This window comes from Nomia melanderi, chromosome 1 (genome assembly GCF_051020985.1).
Source record: "Nomia melanderi isolate GNS246 chromosome 1, iyNomMela1, whole genome shotgun sequence".
NCBI lineage: Eukaryota > Metazoa > Arthropoda > Insecta > Hymenoptera > Halictidae > Nomia > Nomia melanderi.
This window is the reverse complement of record NC_134999.1, coordinates 20037274-20051300: the sequence shown is the minus strand read 5'-3', so window position 1 is coordinate 20051300 and position 14027 is coordinate 20037274. Positions and strand designations below refer to the sequence as shown.

General features: G+C 43.6%; 2 protein-coding genes across 12 annotated transcripts in view; one reads left to right on the top strand and one right to left on the bottom strand.

Moving 5' to 3' along the window:
- LOC116432686 (uncharacterized) overlaps window positions 1–14027 on the bottom strand; it is a 240693-nt gene that overhangs the window by 104068 nt on the left and 122598 nt on the right. For all 3 annotated transcript variants that reach the window (XM_076368333.1, XM_076368342.1, XM_076368339.1), the window contains exon 12: window positions 6750–6867. The gene's annotated coding sequence lies outside the window, so the exon portion shown is untranslated. The remainder of the gene's footprint in view (window positions 1–6749; window positions 6868–14027) is intronic.
- LOC116432708 (protein kinase C-binding protein NELL1) overlaps window positions 1–14027 on the top strand; it is an 85463-nt gene that overhangs the window by 43206 nt on the left and 28230 nt on the right. For all 9 annotated transcript variants that reach the window (XM_076368309.1, XM_076368306.1, XM_076368299.1 and 6 more), the window contains one exon: window positions 12888–13106. In XM_076368309.1, coding sequence (XP_076224424.1) covers window positions 12888–13106 — 219 coding nt within the window. The remainder of the gene's footprint in view (window positions 1–12887; window positions 13107–14027) is intronic.

The window sequence follows — 14027 nt, the reverse complement described above, 5'->3', positions numbered from 1 at the left end:
CCTATAAAAATTGTAACAGATTACTCTCAGTAATTCCTTACAGTATTCAACCGAAAGTTATTTCCAAAATCATTTCGAACATTCGATGCTCCCAATATATCAACCCTCGACAGACCAACGCCATACTTGCAAAAATCATTTCATTACCACTTATTATTCTAACATCTACAACAAACACGTATTCTACTACGCCACTTCCATGATTCTTTCCGCTTATCGGTCACGACTGTCTGACAGTGAGCAAACTTGAAATACAAAAACAACAAAACCATCGAAACCATTGATTCCAACCGGTACGGTGGTCCTAGTATTAACCGGTCATAACGGCGAGCAATAGGCAACGGAGCCCCGAAATGTCATGGAACCCACGGGTAAAGGAACGGCGGCGAGCGGCCGATCGGCGCAACACCTCCATCAAGAATAGCACAAGGTGGATTGAAATATCCGTGGGGGCCTTCGGCGAGTGCAGCACCTGACTGAACGCGCGCCGCGTCCGGCCACGGGAAAATAGCCTAATCTCGTCGGTCGAGGCGTGTGTACAAGCGCGCGGCCGTCGCCCAAATATTGACGGGTCAGGTTAACGCGTCGCAGCCACGGGACGGGCGACGGTTACCCAACATTGTACACCGAGTTCCGTGTCCCTTATCTTTCGGGCCCGACGGGCCAGCCATCGTCCGTGATCTTTGATCAAGATCCTTATCGTCCGCTGGGCGCAGCTCTCGCTTATCTCCCGGGACCGAGACTCTTTCCTCTCGGGCGTCTTTTGTTCTCCGAACGAAAAAAATGGCCCTTTCAGACGGGAATTCGAAGTTAATCGTCGATCCGCGACGAGTCTCGCGCGGAGTGCTCGCGGCTGCTGGCTAGTTGCACCGCCAAGGTCGCCCGACGCGAACCAGCCCCGTTTTAATCGGCTTTCCGAGCCTGAAAAAGGCCGCGCGGAGCCGCCTTCAGGGTAATCCTTTCCTCAATCACGACGCCTTTTGTGCCGCGGCGCTCCATCGATCCGACGAAACGCGATTTTCCTCTGGAGAGATTAATCGATGCTGCACCTCTGCCTCGAGCGCGTTTAAATTACCTATCGATCATTGGGAAGGGTTCATTGTGTTTTTACTGTGAGTAGCGTCTATGCTTGTAGCTTTCAGAGGTCTCTGATTGAAAGGTGTTCTATTTTACGAGAGCATTCGGTTGTTTCCAGATTTCTATGCGGCAGGTTCACAGCTTAACTCTGCACTCGGTTGTCGCTGCGACTGTTTTCAATGACAACGTTAAAATGTATACGCGTTCTTTTAACCCCTTCGTGCTATTTACTTTCGTTACCAATGCACCAAAATTTTCCATTCTACTTGAAGTGGATATTTCATTTGAAGATAATACATTGATAATAGCAAAGTAGTTGTTTGTTTTGATCCGTAACGAACAACATTGATTGTTAAATTGGTCTAGAAATCTTCACGAGTCTCACTCGTCATTGTACTACAAGAGGTTAATGGCAAAGCATAAGTATTTCTGGAAGTTCACGCTGAAAACGACTCGGTTGCTGGGAGATATTAAAAACTGGAGTGCAGAGTTCTGAGTTTATCCGAATGTTAAAGCAATATTAAACATCTGTCAACACGTCAATCTTCCACGTCTTATTCCACGTACTTAGTCACGTTGACAAATGAACGATTCGTACATACGTTGAATAATAAATGTATTTCGCCCCATTTCCCTCGATCAAGCAGCAACCGCGCAAACATCAGCGTATCGACCTCGACCGGCGAATCGATTGTATTTTTCCCAAGAACCGCTCGAAGGGAAGGAAAAATAGGTGTCCGGGAATCGGATAGGACGATGGGCGTAACTATGCCGGCCTTGACCCTTCCGGAGCCGATGATCGAACACCGCCGGGCTCGTACGAGCTGTATTTTTTTTGTTGGCACGGCGGAATTTCTCGGTGGAATTCCCGATCAGTATCCGGTGGCGGTGTCGGCCGAGCGGACGCGAGCCGAGGTTCTCACGTGTCCATCCGCGGAGAAATTTCAATGATCGCGCGAAATTTGGCGCGCGATCGGTCACGCCACTTGTGCCGTGGCGCGTGTGGAAATCCGATCGTGAGTGGTTTGTTGGCCAGTCGCGTGGTTCGGGGACGGGCCTTCTGTCTCAGTCGATCTGGGAGTGGCGGTGTCGATAGCGGCCGCGTTCAACTCTGCGCCTGGTGGTTCCAGTCGCTCGGCTTCCGGTTATGTCGGTTCTGTTCGCCGCGATGCTCGGGATCGCGTTCTGCTGGCTGCTGATGCTGCCGGTCGCCCATGGTTCCGTGGACCGCGTAGGGAACTCGAGGACTGCTGACAGTGAGTACCGACGTCCTCTGCTTCGTATCAATTTCAATCGAGCGCGTCGAGCACTCGTTTAGGGGTTTGTCATAGGAAATGATTGAATGTTCAGTGTTTGTTTGCTGTTGGAAAGTATATGGTGGAAGACTTGTGAAGAGACACTTCGAGGATTCGTTTAGGGGTTGAACATTTATTTAGGGGATGACTGGTATTGGGAAGAATGTGATTTAGTTCGAGGATGCTCGGAAGATTTAGTGATTTGTGATAAGGATTGATTAACCCCTTGGACTATGATTTCTTTTACGACTCTCGATATGGCCACTTTGTCAATAATTTATTTGAAAAATAGAAAAATTCTAAGCATATATTACGTATTACCTTTTAAGTATAATTGTTGATTACAGAGGAATAATATTTACTTTCGAATGAACTGAGTAATATATTCGTTGAATCATGTTGAAGATCTTCATCACGAGTCTCACTCGTTGTTGCAGGTCAAGGGGTTAACCCTAATCGGACCACGATGTGACTTTGAGTCGCATTTGAACTTATTACATTTTTTGATTATTTCATATCGCATTTCCAAAAGCTTCTTTGGGTTTTTAAAACTTGGGCACTATAAACAAGAACAATAACATTTTAATCATTCCTTTTATTCTCATAAGTGACTGAGAGTTACATCATGGAATGATTCGTTGTGAAAACACGTGGTACGATTCGGGTTAAAAACTGCTTTTTCTTGGTTCTCCTTTTTATAATCTTCTAAAAAGCTTCCTTAATAATATATATATATACTGACAATCTTATACCATTTCCAAATTTATTAACAAAATCAGTACACAACAAAGTCAGAAAGGGTCGAACGAACGAGTGTTAACCCCTTGGCCTATGATTTCTTTCTCAGCTCGGATCGATACGGCTACTTTGTCATTAAAAATTTATTGGAAAAAGAGAAAAATTCTAATCATATGTTATGCCTATATTTCCTTTTCAGTATAATAGTTGATTACAGAGGAATAATATTTACTTTGAATTCAAATGAACTGAGTTATATATATATATATTCGTTGAATCATGTTGAAGATCTTCACGAGTCTCTCTCGTTGTAGGATAAGGGGTTAAGTAACGTTGAAGAATCGAGTTGATAAATCGTTTGGCATTGAAAACTGTGTTGCGAGAGCAGGTTACTGTTTAAGGAAGGGGTGATTCACTCTTATGAATATTCGGATGAATCGTCGCGTAATTATCGTGTCTGATAAAGCGAACAGTTGCAGAATTGCGTGCTGAACAAGCGAATCAATATCTGGCCACGATGATACTAGTTATGATTGACTGCCTGTTCCAGGAAGTTACGTGTCCAGCCGAACTTCCGAATAATGTACAGCTACACCCTCAATTATTACCGACAACCTCGCGGAAAGATACATATTAAAATCTTCCCTTTCCGAGAAACACGTCGGAGCACGTGGGACCGTGTAGGTACTATACTGTACTCAATTCTAGAACATATTCGAGGCATTTATGAGATGACACGGGGTAACCTAGAAAAGATGCCGATTAAAGTACTGTAGAAACTAACGGATGTGTATACGCTTACCTATCTTCTCCCGACTTTCTGTAAAGTTGTGGAAGAGTATTCCTCGAACAAATTAACTAGATCAATATTCCTCTTTAACCTAAGCCACTCACTCGCACTTTTTAACCCTAAAGGAAAGGGTACAACAAATTCTGTTACCTCTCAAGCAACAAATTCTCTAAGAAGTCACTTAAATAAGTCACTTCTAAAATCTAAGCAGTTCACTCTAACTCACACTTTCCACCTCCAAATAAAAACTAAAACAAATTCTATCACCTCTCAAACAAATTCTCAAAAAAGTAAATAAACTAAACCACTATTCTTCTTCGCATCTAAGCAGTATACTCTAACTCACATTTTCCAACTCCAAAGAAAACCTAAAACAAATTCTATCACTTCTCACGCAAATTCTCCAAGAAATCAAATAAACCACTATTCTTCATCACATCTAAGCAGTATATTCTAACTCAACTTTCCAACTCCAAAGAAAACCTAAAACAAATTCTATCACCTCTCACGCAAATTCTCCAAGCAATCAAATAAACCACTATTCTTCATCACATCTAAGCAGTATATTCTAACTCAACTTTCCAACTCCAAAGAAAACCTAAAATAAATTCTACTACCTCTCAAGCAAACTCTCCAAGAAATCAAATAAATTATTCTTCTTGTAAGCAGCTCACTCTGCCCCATAATTCTCAACGCCAAAGAAAGAGTACAAAAAATTCGGTTAACTTCCAAGCAACGAATCCCCTACGAAATATCGGACTGAAACTCCACACGCAGACACACTCGCCAGAAAGATGCTAATTTCCGAAAGCTAAATTCACCAAGAAACGTTCAGTGTCACCGATTCTCGTCGGCGAAGGGGGTCGCCGTGAATCGGGCACGCAACCGGGCGCGGGGTTTTTCATTCACCGCTGCGAAACGAAAGAAAAGCCGCTTCCGACGAATGCCAGGGACTGCTCGAATCGATAGCACGCGACGGTCAGGCGGTGTGTGTCCAACCTAGGAGGCCCGTCCTCGTGGTGCACGACTCCTCGTGGATCGATGAGCGGTACGCGAGTTCTACGAGTCCGCGCGCGATCGTGCCGGCCCGTCCACGGGGGTCGCAGCCCCCGGAAACACCCCCGATGGATTTCGTCAGATACGCGCTTTATGGTGCGTTTACACCAATCAAATGAATCCCTTTTCTCTCTGCTGCCGCTGCAAGGGAATCGAAATCTAAACGAGCGAGACGTTTTAACCCTTCGCACTCCGAAGTTTTTCACTAGAAATATTTCAACATTTTCTGATGAGATGGAGACGATATTTCGTAAATCCAACTCGACCAGAAATTCACGCGAATTGACGGACAAAGCTATTTTACGTAAATATTTCTCAGATTGATGCATTATATGAAGTATAATATTAAATATCAAACCTTATAGCTTCACTGTGGGAAATCAAGTGGTGACTGAGAGTCACCTCCCGAGTGCAAAGGGTTAACATGATTAAATATGATTCAACCACTTGCGGTGGCAACGATTTCAGAAACTTGGCAGGATCTCGCACGAAGAATTTTGTCTTCACCTATTACATACATATGTGTACACTAATTTTGTGTATTAGTAATTTTGTACAAAGTAATAAGCGTAATGATTGAAATGCTTTTATTCGATCGCGGGTGATCATATGAATTTGTTGAGCATCCTCTGATCAGATCAATTTTAAGGGTAATTCAGTAACGTTTGAAACTTGTGAAATATGGAATCGAGTCAACTGTTACGTTTGAATTGTCAGCGATATGTAATCATTCCTTAGATGACTAAAAACTATGAAAGCTAGGTTGATGGGAACAAACGCTGAAGATCGGTTGTTCGCATTTGTCAAGGCTAGGGCTAAACAAGCGAGACGTTTTAACATGATAAATATAATTTGATTAAGTATTACAGCGTGATGATTGAAATGCTTTCTTTCGATCGTGGATGATCATATGAATTTATTAACACGTTCAGTGCCATATGTACCACATGTGGTCCACGTTAATTTTTGTAACAAAATATTTTATGGACACATGGTCAAGAATAGTTGTATACGTTACAAAGCACCGAAAACACCAAGAAACGATATCAAAATATATAAAATTAAAAAAAAAACTTGAGTATAACAATATTTTATTTAAAAAATCAATACAGTTCATAAGCAAAATATCAGCGAAATTTCCGTGGCACGGAACGTGTTAATCAACATCCTCTTTAATCACGTCAATTTTAAATGTAATTTAGTAACTTTTGAAACTTGTGAGATATGTAATCAAGTCAACTGTTACGTTTGAAAAGTCGTCAGCGAAGTGTGATCATTCCTCAGATGTCTAAAAAGTATAAACCTAGATTGATGTTAGGAACAAACGCTGAAACAAGATCGGTTGTTCACATTCATCAAGGGAGGGGGCTAAACGAGTGTTCATTTGGTTGGTGCAAACGCGCCGTTAGGCTGCGTAGACTTTCGGTCGACGAAACACCGTTTCCTAGAAGCAAACTAGCCGGCCGTTTTAACTGGCCCGCCGTGAACGTTCCCGTCGTGTATCACGCGAGGCAACATAATAATTATCGTCATTAGACGACAGCGAGTGATTGGATTTTCGTGAACTGGCCGCCACAATCGATCGTCCAGACGCTGCGGCGCGAGGACGTCGGTGGGTCTACTCGAAATGTTTGCCCTAATAGCTGCTGGTCGCTATTAGGGCTGTGTCGTTCGTGTTACGGAAAGTTGTACTGTAATGGAGCGTTTAATGAGTTTCTTTTCCGTGAGCTCGAGATGATTAATTGGAGTGCGTTATTTGGGGTGGCTGACTTTGGCTGGGCGATTCTACTTACTTAGCAGGAAATTAGAGAAATTATCCAGCGGTGTGTTCTCCAGGTTAGAGATTAGGAAATTACGTTGAGTTTCAGCGTGGAATAAGCTTGGTACGTCTACTGGTGAACTTGGTAGATTCTGAAAATTTGCAAATTTTTGTTAATTAGATTAGCAATAGATGTACCAGTCAAAATGACTGGTTTCGATCTCTTTGTTTAATTATTGATATCTTAAAAGCATTGAATACTTGAAATGATCTTGAAAATAGTTTCATTTGAATATTATAATGAATGTCTGAAGAAACTAATAATAATCTATTGTTACAATGTTTATAGGGATTGAGTATTAATCGTATTAAATGCTCTGTGAAAAGTAAAAGCATTGAATATTTGAAATGATATTGAAAATAGTTTCATTTGAATACTCTAATGAGTGTCTCAAGAAACTGATAATAATGTATTGTTTCAATTTTTATAGAGATTCAATATTAATCGTATTAAATGCTCTGTGAAAAGTAAAAGCATTGAATATTTGTAATGATCTTGAAAATAGTTTCATTTGAATATTATAATGAATGTTTGAAGAAACTGATAATAATCTATTGTTTCAATTTTTATAGAGATTCAATATTAATCGTATTAAATGCTCTGTGAAAAGTAAAAGCATTGAATATTTGTAATGATCTTGAAAATAGTTTCATTTGAATACTCTAATGAGTGTCTCAAGAAACTGCTAATAAGCTATTGTTACAATTTTTATAGGGATTGAATATTAATCGTATTAAATGCTCTGTGAAAAGTGAAGTCGGTAATTGTATCATTACAATACGAATCGAATTGTTGATGCAACTATGAATGAAACAGTCGATACGATTATCAATGAATTCGTTTAATGGTCCAGTGATGTCATTTTACTGTCATTTTCGAATTACCCTGAGCGATAGGGGAGCGCAACGAACCGGTTACTCCGACTTGCACGTTGATTAAGCCTGAACAAACTGAATCCGATAACGTTAATAGTCTGTTACACCCGCGGATTGTATTCCGTGGGCGCATTAAGAATGATAAACGCCGGGTTCACGCGCGAGAATGCGAAAGGTCATCATCCTCGCGTGTGCATTAAAGAGCTTCATAATGTTACAATGTTCCTTGAATGAACATTTAACCATTACCAAGGCACCGATGCACGTTTCCCTATCCTACGAGCCATTACGAACATACACACTGCCTATTGCATAAGCAGTTAATTTTCTACCACATTACCCACTGCTATCTCCAACTAGAATAAATAATATCCAAACTACTCGAACGTAACTCCTCGATTGGCGCCGAAACTACGCAAACATCTTGGCAACGTCGAATAATCCATTACCTTTTTATCACATTCAATTGGAAACCAATGAACGTAGAATCAATTTATCGCACTCCAAAACAACCCCTCCGTCAACATTAACCCTAGACTCGACATTCTATTTTATTGCAACTTCCACCTGTTTCAACAATTTCTATATTTATTTGTAGCATCACAATTGTTCCATTTAAAGGTAACGTTTCAATGACTCCCAAATATTCTTGAACAAATAGAGCGTCATATTAAGCTGCAATTGAATGAACTTCGACGTGAAGTACATGAAATTATGATCATAACTGAAAAGAGTTAAAGTTTGCGACTCCGTTCAACATTACCTAGGAATAACGACACAAATGTGTAACTACATCTCATACGAATCTCTAACACGACGGAAACAGACGTATACTATAAAAATTGATTGGATCATTGCCCGTCAATTTTTTCGTTAACCAGAAGCACTTCGGACCGCAAAGGGTTAAACAATTCATACCTCCCAATCCCACATTCTAGAGCAACCAATACAAAAAACACTAAGCTTCTCCCGATACAAAAAGAATCCACAGCCATAAAGCACGAAACATTTCGAAACTAAATCCTCGTCGAGGTTAAACCGACGCAAGCCGCGCCAACGCCGAACAACCTATAATATTCCCCGACTGCACATCGTTCGAAAGCGGACATAAAAACTTCAACTTTCCTCATCGCGAAGGAGCCACGATCATAAAACCGGCGGAACATTCCAAGCCGAAATTCTCTATCGGGGTGAAATCGACGCCAACCCCGCGCAAGCATGAAACAATACATTATTTTTTCCGTCGCGCCTCGCCGGGGAGCAACGAGCGCGAACAGACGGAATTTCCGCGAGCGCCGACGGTGAATTACCGTCGTCCTAGTTGGGTATCCAGTTATTCCTTCCAGTTTTCCTCTCGGAAGAGACTCGCCCATCCCGGCCGCTCCACCCCCGTCCGTCCGTCCGTCCGTCCCTCTTTCTCTCCGGCGAGTCTCGAACTAAACGATAATGCCACGTACGGTTCGATAGCGGGCGTCGCGACGCCCGGCAGTCTGCCACCGTTCCATTCCGTCCCGTTCCGTCCGACGCCGGCGTCGGGACGCGTCGCGCACACAATCGCGACCGTTTTCGGATGGGGACGCTCCTCCACGCAGCGCGAGCGCGCGCCTCTGTCCGTGTGCCTCTTAAGACGCGGGCATAGGCGGCGCCTTTTCGAAATTTCCGACGGTTCGTTAACCCTTTCGCCGAATCGATCAGACTGTGCCACTTTTCCCGGCCACCCCCCCCGCTGGGACCGTTCCCGTTCGCCGACGAGTTTTCGAGGAAAGAAATCGGACCGCGGACGGGAGCGGTTCCGCTGTTTTTCTGGTTTACGACGCTCGCGAGTGAATCCGGGTCGTTTTGTATTGTTTGTTGGAGTTGGCAATACATAATGCGATATTCTCCTTTTAACCCTTCGCGGACTGTCGACGTTTTGGGATCAAAGTTTGGAATAAGTTGCGAACGAATGAGTGACGTTCTTGAACAGCAAGAAATCGGTATATAGCTCTCTTATTCTCTATGAAGTATTCGATGCGGAATTTGGCAGAATCTGAAGGTGTTGTATACTTTAGAGAATCTTCGTCCGTGGAAGATTCACTTTGTTTCCAAAGCAATGACAGTAATTTCTATTAGGTTTATAGAGTAGAGTTCGAGCTCTCATGATTTATAGTTCTCCTATCCTCTTCCTATTCTCTAGCTTAGGTTACGGAGATTATCATCGAATGTTATTAGTTTATTCTTATTCGAATTGGATAGTGACAATTTGAACGTTTCTGTTTCTCGAATGAGATTTGTAAATAAAATTCTATATTCCACGGGAATCTATATTCCTGCGTATTAGTATAGAACGATGGATCTGTTCCGCTGCGCGAGAGGCTTCCGCGTTAGCAAAATTACTTGGAAAATCTGTGTTCGAGCGCGCCGGAGCGATTGAAATGAATGAATGAATAAATACCAGAGAGGGAACTCGGGTAACTGTTGCAGCAAAAATAACGCGAGTCGCGGGTATCTAATAATAGACTTACGCCAATGGATCAAAGGTGCAGCAGGTATGCGTTTGGCACAACGAGCCGCATTTAGCGGTGAATGCGACCGTGCAACGCCATTAATTTACCGGCCGATTTGGCTCAATTAATGCCTACAGAGGCCCGGCGCGGGATCCGTGATCGTTCCTGCGGCTCGCGAGAGAAATGGACTCTTCAGCTCTTTCCCTTCTCCCTTCTTCGCCGCTAACCCCTTCGCGCGGCAAAGGAGAGAACGCTTCGCGGACCGTTTGTGGGACATTCCTTTGCGTTTCACTGGTCCTGGCCCGGGGATCGCTGAGAAACGAGCAGCCTGGCTGTGGTTAATTGACAATTAAGACCGTCTGCAATCCGGGATTATTAGATTAGGATCGCTTGCGCCGCGCTCCGTCGAGCTTAAACTGCAAATTTAATTTTTCTTCGCTGCGAACGGGATTGCCGAGGCGGGAGAGTGTTGTTTTTGATAATTGAGTTCTCGCCTATAATCCGCTTTGAAATACTCAGGTGAAATCTTTGTAATGGAAACCCGACGATTATTAGAATCCTTTGCTCAGAGTGTTCTCTTATGCAAACGGAGATTAAAAGGGACGATTTTGGAATGGAACCTACAAGGCAACCTTATCAACCATCGTCGATTTTGATGAAACTTATGTGAAGCAGTTCTCGAGCAAATATTTCACACGTATAATATTTCTCTCTGAAACCAAGGGCGTAGAAAAGAAATCATTTCTTTTAATTTCAATTTCTCCCCTAGTTCCGCAGATGTTACAGAAGATATACTTTCCCGCTCTCACCACTCTAAACTGAGTGTTTTCCAATAAAAACTACGTATCGAATATTCTCTCGAGAACTCGCACAACTTTCATCAAAATCGCCGTGCTCCGGTCAAAAATCTTCCCTCGTTAGCTAAGCTTCGCTAAATGCCACGACAGTCTCGCGAACACCTCCAAAGGAACAAACCCGAAAGGGTCAATTTCGCAAGCAATCACAGTCGCCAATCCGAAACACAGGTGCGCCGATGATTCTACAAAACGTTGATCGTGTTCAGGGTTCGTCAACCCTGCATCGAGTGGAATCAATCGTCCGCGCGCGAAACGGGCGGAACGCAGCCCCTGGGACGATTGATCCCGCGGAAACGAGCGTCGCTACCGAGTATCTCTCCGGTTTTCCACGGTTTCCACCCGAGCGCGGCGGACAAACGAAAACAAAACGAGAACGCGGCGGGAGGGACGGAGACGGCGCCAGAGAGAAGAGGGCAAGGATCAAACATTTTTATTAGCTCGGTCAACTGGCGTCGGCTCGCGATTGCCCATCGGCGGCGATCGGGCGGAAGGATATTGGCGGGTCGGGGTTCGACGAGGGTTCCAAAAAGAAAGGCTTTTTTTCCGCGCGACAAAAGGCCGGGGCGGCGAGGCGAGCGGCGGCGGGGGGGAACGGGTTCAATCATCGTTACGTGATCCCGACGCGCTACAGAGGCGAAATGGATTTTTCATACGCCGCCGGAAGAGCGAGAGGGAAGGAAGGAAGGAACGATCCGATAAACCCGGAGCGATGTTTACGGGGGATGCGCGCCGGAGACGGCGCGGCGGCCGCGGGGAAGGGGTTGAAGGCTTCACGGAAACGAGGAAAAGCGCGGAAAGGCCGATAACGACCGTCGACTGTGAAGAGTCGATCGATACCACCGCCGTTTCGAGAGGACTACCTTGTCCCTTCTTTCCTTATCGCGCTTCTTCCGCTCGCGTCCTCCCCCGCCTCCTCTGTTCCAGCGTGTCCCACCCGGTTCGTTCCCTCCCCTCCCCGCTGCCGACAAGCCGAGCTATTCACTCGATAGACGCGTCGATGATGGATGCTCCTTGAACTCCTCTTAGCATTTTTTCCCCCTCGGGAAGAGAGAGTGGAAATACCGCCATTGAACTTTATTGCTCTTCGAGTTGCGGCTGTTAGTCGGAACCGACTTGGGGTGCAAATCGCGGGAGGTGGTCGGCCGTGTTGTGTCTACAGGTTCGATCGGCAGCGGATGCTAATTGAACTGGTGGGATGCTTCGGATTTTTGCGAATGTCGCTTGGCGTGGATGGTTTAGTTTGTTGAGGAGTGTTTAGGGGTTGTGTGAGATTCTTGCGCGTCTGTGCTTCTGCGAGGTTCGAGGGTTTGTGGTTTTAATTTAACTGGGACTACCGAGTATTTGATATCATTCGTATGGAATTCTTATAAAAATTATGGATTAGTTTCTTTGGATATATATAGTACTCAAGCGAAACTGTTTTCGAGAGCATTTCGAATGTTCAATGCTTTTGAACTATCAATCGATCAAATCAACTTCGATTCAACTCATACTTATGAACGATTTGGCCCTTCGGAGTAATTTATACGAATTTAACACGATACACTTATAACGAATTCATACAAAACTATGATTACGAAGAATAAAATGATATCATTCACATGGCATTCTTATAAAAATTGAAACGTTTCAATGCTTTTGAACTATCAATCGATCAAATCAACTTCGATTCAACTCATGCCTATGAACGATTTGGCCATTCGGAGTAATTCATACAAATTTAACTAACATAATACACCCGTAACAAATTCATATAAAACTCTGATTACGAAGAGTAAAAGGTAGCAGTGAACTGTTCATTATCAGATAGACAGCAGCAGGGAGGATTTTGATCCTCCATAATTGGAGCGCGCTGTCATCGACTTAACGAGGGTTTTCCGTTTCGGTTCGCAGTGTCCGGCACGACAAACAAGAAAGAGGAAGAGACGGCGGTGGCCACCGTCGGCGTCACGGAAGAGACCACCGGTGTCCTGGGCACGAGATCCAGGACGGGGAGCGATCCTGGCGGCGGCATAGACCTCCTGGCAGCGTTACAGCTGCACAACACGACACGTCAGGGTGTTACACAGGTGCCGGGGCTGGTTAGGTTAAAGCCGGCTTATTATCTTCAGGGTGAGTCATGGTTCCCAAGAACCGAACGCGCGCCGGCGCGCTCGTTAAAGATAAAGACATAATCTTCGCGTAATTCACGGCAGTGCGTTCAGCAGTTTGGGGTTCGTTTACGAGCTTTCGTCAAACATTTGCTACCGATTATCGACATCTTCGCGAAGAAATTATCGCGAGAAACGAATTCAGAAATATAGACGATCGTGTAATCTATTAACCCTTTGCGAACGAAGATTGTTTAACCCCTTGCCGTACAATGACGAGTGATATTGTTCAATGCGCGTGGATCAAAGCAAAAAGCTATTTTGTTATTATCAATGTATTATCTTCAAAGAAAATTTGTACATAAAGTGCAGTGGACAATTTCTTTGCGTTTTTTCTAAACTGCTGATAGAAACATTTTGAACGAGCTTAGTAGCGAAAGTAAATAAGTAAATTGTTTTATACTCAGCAACTGCAACTAATTTTTATAGTATTCCTAGCGAAAATGAGAAATATAACATTTCTTCCATCTTTTATTTTCCTTAGTAGAAAATTTGGATGTGGAAAATCGAAGAATTTTAGGGTAGTTTCTTTAAGATTCATTAAAACATTTAACATTATAACTGCTGCAATATCGGAGCCTACAGAGTTCAAAGGGTCAAAGCATGTGAAACCTACAGATTCTGCTAAATTGGATATTGAATGAAACTATGTACTGATTCCTTGCTGTTTGAATAGTTGAATCATTTGTTTGCGACTTGTTCCAAACGTGGAAGTTTGATGTCGACAGAATATCGACCTTCGTCCGCAAAGGGTTAATCTGAATGTGATTTGTACTGTTACGTTTCAAGTTCTAATCGAAATTCGGTCACTGCGCGAAATTCCGCGCGACGAAATGATCGTTGAAACGTTTAATGATAGAAGTATCTACTTCACTCTCTCCTC